The following is a 9,301-nucleotide window of genomic DNA, read 5'->3' as shown; positions in this document are numbered from 1 at the left end:
TACTATCCGTGCGCTCTCAGACTTGTTTACGCTACTACAGAAATTTACTATGGCAGATCATCAGGTGGAGCAAAATATCCGGCGCCATCGCCACGGCACTTTTTTAAAATAACGTTATTAATGAATGTTTCATATTTTTGATGGGTCATACGAGTTCACTACTAAGTATATGTTACTGCTGCTGTCTCGTCATAAGAATGCAGGGCAAAATCATAACATAAGTAATATATAACTTACTTACTTACTTACTTAACCATGGAGCCGCCAATCTGCGGCTACCCAAGAATTTCCCAACATTTTATTGATCTCGAAGGTTCATTACCGTGTTCACAAGAGCCTTCTACTGGTCCCTATTCTGAGCAAGATCAATCCAATTCATACCATCCCATCCTATCTCTCTAAGATCCATTTTAATATTGTCCACCAACCTATGCCTTGGCCTTCCCAATGGTATCTTTCCTTCTGTCTTTCCCACCAATATAATTCCACCACCTCTTTATTAATTATGCGTACATTGGAAGTTCTAGAATACGTTAAGATATCGTTAATACGGTCAGAGTCAGAGTCAGAATCAGAGTCAGAGTCACGTTGCAACTGACGGTCAGTCAGTCTGTCTGTCTTTGTGTCGAGCCGCAGATTTCTTTGAATGAAAGTTACTGTCTTGTCCATGTGTAGCGCCCTCTCTGACGAGAGGTCGGGTCTGTCATTTGTTTGTCAGTCTGTATTACTAAGTCCATTGTCTGTATTTACACATATTTACAATACACACTTATTTCTTACTTAAATGTACAATATATACACGGCCTCTGCCAGTCCAGGCTAGGTACAGCAGATTACGCCCTTATATATATATATATATATATATATATATTTCCTAGTAGTATTAGCTACCACGGCAGTCTAGTCACTTGAACGGTCGTATGCCTGACCGCCGCCAAGTTTAAGCCTCTTATACTTTGTTAATACGGTTATATTTATTTCAGATTTATTTATTCTATCTGTAAGACATTTGCGCGAACCAATGGGCGTTGGGGCTGCTGTTGTCCGCCCTGATTGGCTAGCGTTTGATTCAATGTGGGTGGCTCCCACACATTCTTCTTCCTGGCTAGTATTTATCTTTAAAATATACCTTACATGTTTCTCATTGGATACTTTGTAAGTTAAGCAAAAAGGTTACAGTTTTCCCTGTGCTCAATTAATTAAACACAACATATGCGGGAATGAAGAAATAGTTTCACCATTCTGAACCTCGGAACGATATGGGGGTAACTGTTCAGCTCCATGCCCCAATCGCTTTACCCCAGGGAAAGAACCACCGTACCCACTCGAAAGGAGGTTGGGTGGGATGTAGAGCCGGTCTCGACTGTCTCGACTCTGTAGAGAAGAGAAATATCTCTTGTCCCTCCCGGAAAATGTACCCAATTCCTCGGCCGTCCAGCCCGTAGTCCGCTGTTGTACAGACTTACTTATTCCGGCTACTCATGACTGAAGCAGACTGAATATAATTAATTTCGTGTAATGGCTGAACACAAGAATTCCTTACGACTCGCACCAATGTAGCCGAATTTTTTGGAATGGAGACTTACAACAGCCAAGTACACTCCGCGACTGTTTCCGCCTGTCTACCTTTCTTTGAAGAGACTTTATTTTAATTCGCATAGTGGGGGGTGGAGTCCAGCTGGGTCCAATCGGCACGTCGGCCACTGATTGGCCTGTTGTATTTGCCCAGGGTGATTATGATGATGGAGAATTTGGTGGAATAAAGATTGGCAGGGGAAACCGAAGCACTCGGAGAAAACTTCCCCAGCGCCACTTTGTCCACCACAAATCCCACTTGACAATACCCGGGCTTGAACTCGGGCTGCCGTGGTGGGAAGCCAGCGACGAACCGCTTGAGCTATGACGCGGCCATGAGACTTCTTAAAATTTGTTATAAGTGACGAGGCATTGACCCCGAAATTAATCCGAATTCATCACAATACAAATTCACTTCCTTGCGGTGACCGAAATACGCCACGCCAAGTATTGGTCAGAACACAAGTGGGGGATGAATCATGTGTAACCCTCCATTATAAGACCAATAACCAATGTCTGTGGGGGGCACGCGGTAGCGTAGTGGTTGAGGGCTATGCTACAAGCCGGAAGGTCGCGGGTTCAAGTCCCGATGCGGTCATTGACCTTGGGGTTTACTCAGCCTCTAACAGAAAGAGTACCAGGAATTAATTAAATAATTTTGCTGTGGAGTAAAGCGCGGCCCGCGCGTAAGGCTGACAACCTTACCGCCATCTCTGAGCCGATTGTCTAGATAATGTGGGACCCTCAACGTCTCACAACCCTATGGGCCATCACGGCCTGGTACAGGGATAGCTTTACTTTTTTTTACTTTTAACCAACATCTGTATTTACAAGTGTTGAGACTTGAAAGAAATAATCTGATATTCCCCAGCTGCCTCTTTGGTGCAGCCTTTGTGGCAACTTATCATTCCACAAGTGAGGCAGCCTACCTATTCACTATATGTGTTTCCTTGACACATACTTCTCTCCCCTAAACCTGAAGAGAACCTGAGAAACAAAAAGATTTGTTGACGTGGCTACAACAGAACACAATGTAAGAGAGCAGCGCCATAGCTCAAGCGGTCAGGCGCTGGCTTCCAACCGAGGCGGCCCGGGTTCGATCCCAGGTCTGGTGAAGTAGGATTTGTGGTGGACAAAGTGGCGCTGTGGCAGGTTTTCTCCGAGTACTTCGGTTTCCCCTGCCCATCTTCATTCCACCAATTGCTCCACAATCACCCTCACCTATCATCTGGGGCTGGTACAATAGGCCAGAAGTGGCCGCAGTACAAGAGACTTAGTCCCTTAGTCCAGGAGCTGCTGGTAATTCCAAAAATTGAGTTTGAACGATGCTTCCAACAACCGCTGACAGAAACGGTGAAATAATTGTGTACACAGTGAAGGAACTGACACTGAAGGACATTAGTATATAATTTCTGTAAGAAAAATATCTGTTTCCGAAAGTACTCTCGATACATTTTATCGCGTCTCGTATATCTAACATTTCAAGAAGAAGGAACTACTATTTCCAAGCTATAGTACTTGCGTTCCCATAATTCTAGTCAGCTTGCCCACAGCAGATTTGTGTTTCCCTACGTTACAAATTTCTCCCACAAGAAGCACAAATTGTTGAGACGAAAGGGGGAAGGAAATAAACACCAATTGTCAATAGATTTTCCGTCAAGTGCAACAATATATATTTTGGAAAATCTATTGACAATTGGTGATTAATAGTGTAACGGACCAAAATGAAACAATTCAAAAAAAAAGAAGGAAATAAATTATATCTGCAATAAATCAACGTGAAAGCTGAAGGAATGGAAATTCACAAAGAACTCGCATGAAGCATATATATATACACATACACACACACAACACACGAGGGCTATTCGGAAAGTAATCTCCGGTGAGCTGTTAATAAATCAAGCAATGAGAAAGAAATATGATATACAAAAATATATGTACACATACATATACTCAGGCTACGTAGGTAAGTCAATAAGTAAGCCACAAATTGATATAGACCTTAAATAAATAAGAGTATTGATTTAAGAAACGCTTTTATTTCTCAACATAATCTCCCTGTACATTGGGGCACCTGTCCCACCTGCCTCTGAAAACCAGCAGCATAAAATTCTTTAGGCTGCTGTCGGAACCAGGCGGTGACTTCCCTTACTCCAGCTTCATCGACGGGAAAATGTTCAGCCGAAAGTTGATGTTTAAGAGGGCCGAACAAATGGAAGTCGCTTGGAGCAAGGTCGGAGATATACGGAGGATGCTCGAGGACTTCCCACTTGAAATTTCACAGCGTCTCATTTGTCTTGTTGGCAGTATGTGGACGCGCGTTGTCATGCAAGAGCAACACGCCTTTTGTGAGGAGTCCTGGTCGCTTCCGTTGAATGACCTTACGAAATTTCCTGAGGATGTTACAGTAGGAGTCGGCATTTACGGTTTGTCCTTGAGGGTGGAATGCGGTGAGCAGTATGCCTTCTTGATCCCAGAAGACTGTGACCATCACTTTCACGGAGGATGGTGTCACCTTAATTTTTTTTTTTTTTGGCAGGCGACGCAGGATGTTTCCACTGCACTGACGCATGCCTTGTCTCGGGCTGGTAATGGTGAACCCAAGACTAATCACCTCTGACAATTCGGGCTAGCATATCGTGTTCTTCATCGTGGTAGCGATTGAGATGCTGTAATGCCAGACCCATTCTTTACATTTTGTGTTGTGGGGTCAGCATGCACGGCACCCATCGTGCAGACTTTGTGAAAACCTAACCTGCCATGCATTATGAGGTAGGCCATGCCGTGTGAACACGCCTGGTTCCGACAGCAGCCCAAAGAATTTTATGCTGCTGGTTTTCAGGGGCTTGTGAAACGATGGGACAAGTGCCTCAATGTACAGGGAGATTATGTTGAGAAATAAGAGCATTTTTCAAATCAGTACTCTTATTTGTTTAAGTTCTATATCCATTTGTAACTTACTTATTGACTTACCCTCGTACTTCTCAAAATAGGTCCCGCCGGAATTGAGATATTGACAAATCGGGGAATGAGTGTTGTATGCCCGTGTTAAGAAGTGTGCCGCCTATGAGCTCAGCCACGTATCGACAACATTCATCAATTTATTATTATTGTTGAAACGTTGTAATCGCAACCACTTTTTTCATGCAGATAAGATAAACTTGTCCCTGTGCTTATCTAATTAAGCATTATGCCATGAAGACGTCTGGAGGAGTAGATGCATAGATTCACATTTTCTTGACCTCGGCACTAGTTGGAGGTGAGTGGTCAGTTGACGCCCTGGCCGCTTTACCCCCGGAGAAAGAGCCTCCGGTACCTATTGGATAGGAGTTGGGTGGACCCCCAGAGCCGGTCTGGAAGACATGGAGAAGAGAAAAATTCTTGACAATACCGCGACTCGAACTCCGACCCCTCCTTCGTCTAGCCCGTAGCCAGTCACTATACCGACTGCACTATCCTAGCTCATTCTTCAGGTAGGTGAACAGGTATTAGTCGATTGCAGCGCGACATCCTGACTGTAGGCAGGGAGGTCAAACAACTCCCAGTCGAAATGCCCCAGCAGTGCTCGAGTGCAACTAGCTGTTCTCGTACACGGGCGGGCATTGCAATGGAGGAGGGCTACACTGGGTATTCTTAGCATTTTGTTCTGAATGACCCTACGCATTGCCTTTAGTGTTTCACATGCAATATACTTCTGACGTTATTGTGGTCGCTTGTTGCATGAATTTCACCATCAGCACTACTTCCCTGTCCCAGAAAACAGTTGCCATCAGCTTTTTGGCAGACGTTTGTTTAAACTTTTTTCGGTTGTTTGGTGAATGTGTGTGCACCCATTGCTTTCACTGCTCTTTGGTTTCAGCATTCACAAATGAGACCCAGGGTTAATCATCTGTTACGTTGCCATTGTGAAATTCATCGACATCTTTGTGGTATCGCTCTAAGAAGTCTAAGCCGAAGCCATTCTCTACGATTTGCGCAGAATTTGCGACAGCCTAGCCTAACTTTGATAATTTCGTAGAGAACCGTGAGTGAAATTTGTGGAAATTCACACGAAAGTTTTGACATTATGAAGCGCCGTCTTTCACGAATTTTTTGGTGAACACTTTGAACAGTACCATCACTCGTTACAGATGGACGGGGACCACTTCGCTCTCCATCCTAAACATCTGTTCGCCTCCCAACTTTGAACATTCCACACCACTGTCTTACGCTTCTTTCAGTCATTACATTTTGGCCGTAATTGGCATAATTCAAGATGGATCTTCGCAGCATTCATGTTTGCGCATGAAGAAAGCGGATAACAGCGCGAATTTCTGAGTTTGCGGGATTATCAATCGCAGGACACATCATACTTCACTCTGTAGAGAGAAGAACAAAGACTAGGTGACCAGTTATGTGATGGTTTAAAAGTCAATGAGTCATATGACGCTAGCATGCGCCAGCTCTCCAACCGTTCCTACATAAGTTGCCTAAAATTAACGGTTGTTACCTTTCGAATAGCCCTCGCATATGTAGACATATATTGTATATATGAATACAAATTTCGAGTCCTCTGAAATATTAGATTAATTTTCACGTATGAATTTGCTTCCCTTCATGCGACAAACAGGACAAGTCAGTGACGACTGAAATTATACTTCGCGATATTAGAGTTTGAATGGCCTAAGACCGCGTGACCACAAGATAAAACTGAAATGTATACATTTCAATATTCAAGTGTTACAATCTGTAAATACCTTTAAGCAGATGGTAAGAAGACTTGCAAACAGGAGAAATATAATGTGTGGAGGCAGGAGATTTTTAATGTCATCCATTTCAAATAAATTCTTGCAACGTGACCAAGTTTATCTCAAATATTGCGTTCGTGTTTGGGAATTTGTTTGAACATCTCCCATGATTTCCCATCTGACTGACTATAACTTAATTCTTTAGTAGTACAGTAAGGTGGAAGAACAACTTTCCACCATGTTGAAGCACATACCCAAATGCGAATGCAGGAGCGATGAAATTAACCTTTTACAAACATGGGTATGAATCATAACTAGATTAATATAACTAATAGCTTCACGCTCTGACCGCCTTATGATACCCACAAACATGGGAGGCTGAATGAATTACAGATGCTTTCTGCATGTAAGAGAAAATGTTCTGTATGTGGCGGCAATGCAGTCGCTTCATCGGCACAATGTTCCTCTCTCACGTTGTAGTACGTAATTAACTGAGTTCAGTGTTTCTATTTAATTGGTCAGTCACAGAAGGAACTAGACTCAGGTTTTCTTGAACACGCCAATATACTGGGAAACGAAAACGCGTCCGATTTTGTTACCTATTTGTGTGTTGTTCAGTTATTCCGTCACTTTGCAACGACGTTTCCACCCAACTTCCTATCCAATGTGTCCGGGGGATCTTTCCCTAAAGGTAAAAAAGCCAGGGCGTGAAGCTGACCACTCAACTCCAGCTAGTGTCGAGGTCAACAAAATACAGATCTATACATCCACTCCCCCATACGCCTTCATGGAGTAGTGCTTAATTAGTTAAGCACAGGGACAAATTTACCTTTACCTTAAAAACATGTGTCAATTATACGAGATTACGTGTCTTGCAATGATAATATGAGCACTGTTAAAGAAGAAACGGGGAGGAGAAACAGGTTATGATTCAGGTTATTTTAAGGTACTACCCCAGCATCTGCCTGGAGAGACTGAAGAAAGCCTGCGAAATCGAAAGGAGAATATTGGTGGCCTCCGGGAACCGTGTATCTATCTCTTCGTGCATTTTGTAAACTAAATTCTTTTAAAATTACTTACACTGATACCAAAACCAAGAACAATTAGGTCGTTAGGTTATGTTGTTAAAGAATGCAGCTCACAGTAGAAGCATAGTGATAAGGCCACCAATTTAGAGTTTGTATGTGATATTGTGAGAATGAATTAATATCAGGAAACATTTTCATAAACAGTTGTTAATAATCTCAACAGATGTCTCTTGCAACGTAAGGCTCATGCTTACAATCTATTATGGTCACGGTATATCAATGTTTGTCTTCATAGCTTGTGAACATGGCGATCAAACTTCAACTGTGATACACTCTGATGAATGTCTATTTATGATACCAGCCGTGAAACACAAACATGTCCCGCACTGCTGTAGCGACATGGACACGTGGAAATGAGATGTATTTGACGAAACGGTTATGCTTCCAAAAGGATAGATATTTAATAATTTTATATATATTATTAACGACCACCTCTGTGGTCTAGTTGTCAGAGTTCCTGGCTACAGATGCAGAGGTCCGGGTTCGATTCCCGGCGTTACCAGATTTTTTCTGAGAAGTAGTGGGTCTGGAACGGTGTCCACTCAGCCTCGTGATGATAATTGAGGAGCAATTGCAAGGAAATAGCGGCTCCGGTCTAGAAAGCCGAAATTTACGGCCGTGGGGATTCGTTGCGCTGAACACACGACACCCTCTATCCGCAAGAGTTGGCAATAACTTCGCCGACAAGCGGCGGCCGCTCTGTCGGTAGAGTTCGCTTGCGGACTACAGGCCACGGAGTTTGTTTTTCCTCCTCTATGGGACCTAAACTTCATTTCCATATTCACCAAAATTTGCCTCTTGAGCCAGTTGATTCAAGTCCTCAGGTACATACCCTATTTGTTTTGTTAAGACATGTGCTAAAATTATTATCCGACACAGCCCTAAGGTTTCCATTTTGGGTTTCAGATTAATACTGTCTATGCATTTTACATTTTCAAATTGTGTGCATCTAGAAAGTTCCTACTGAAAGAAATATGCGTGAACAATAACGTCAAGTAGGGCTTGTAATGACTGATTGTGAGCCAAAACGTAATCAGCCTAATCACTTTCAATATATTTTCTTAAAATCTATCAGATGCCAGGCATAAGGATATCGCAACTCAGAGACGACAGAACACCATCTCCCCGTAAAACATCTGGAAATGCAGTGCAATTTACACTCACCGCATAGAGGTTGGCGTCCCGCCCAGATGCCAGAATCTAGGCACACCCTCTCCTCCTCGCCAAACAGCGTGTATCCTGGACGACAGGTATAGTGAGCCGTGTCTCCGGGCCGAGACACTGGCGCTGCTGTAGCGCTAGTTCCGTTTCTGGGACGGCCCGGGAACCCGCACTGACGGCCAGTAACTGCAACAGTAACAATACACACATTTTTAGGCATAGATTTGTAATACTCGCATTCATAATGAATGTCATACAAATATGTATTAGTGCCTCTTTTCTTGGTTTTAAGGATGCTGGAGGCACGAGGTAGCGTTGTTGATTGAGGCACTATGCTACACGGAAGGTCCCTGGTTCGATTCTCGATGTCACTGGATTTTTCAATTGACCTAATCCTTCCAGCCGCAATACGGCCTTGGGGCAGACTCGGCCTCTAACAGAAATGAGTACCAGGAAATATTCCTGGGAGACCGCCTCTGTGGTCTAGTGGTCAGCGTTTCTGGCTACAGACCCAGAGCTCCGGGTTCGATTCCCGGCACCACCAGATGTTTTCTGAGAAGTAGTGGGTCTGGAACGGGGCCCACTCAGCCTCGTGATGATAATTGAGGAGCAATTTCAAGGAATTAGCGGCTCAGGTCTAGAAAACCGAAATTAACGGCTGTGGGGATTCGTTGTGCTGACCACGCTACACCCTCTATCCGCTAAAGTTGGCACTAACTTCGCCGACATGCGGCGGTCGCTCGGTCGGTA

The 9,301-nt window shown here is 43.7% G+C and overlaps 1 protein-coding gene across 1 annotated transcript in view; it reads right to left on the bottom strand.

Annotated features, from left to right (window-relative positions):
- Positions 1 to 8,737, bottom strand: part of LOC111863111 — a gene marked incomplete at its 5' end in the record, with an annotated part of 151,082 nt that extends 142,345 nt beyond the window's left edge. Inside the window, one exon of the mRNA XM_023849141.1 lies at positions 8,555 to 8,737. Within this exon, the coding sequence (XP_023704909.1) occupies positions 8,555 to 8,737 (183 nt within the window). The remainder of the gene's footprint in view (positions 1 to 8,554) is intronic.
- Positions 8,738 to 9,301: the final 564 nt, after the last annotated feature.

Source organism: Cryptotermes secundus, unplaced genomic scaffold, assembly GCF_002891405.2.
Source record: "Cryptotermes secundus unplaced genomic scaffold, Csec_1.0 scaffold2193, whole genome shotgun sequence".
In the NCBI taxonomy this organism is placed as follows: Eukaryota; Metazoa; Arthropoda; class Insecta; order Blattodea; family Kalotermitidae; genus Cryptotermes; species Cryptotermes secundus.
Note: the sequence above shows the minus strand (reverse complement) of the source record. Positions and strands in the feature narration are given on the sequence as shown.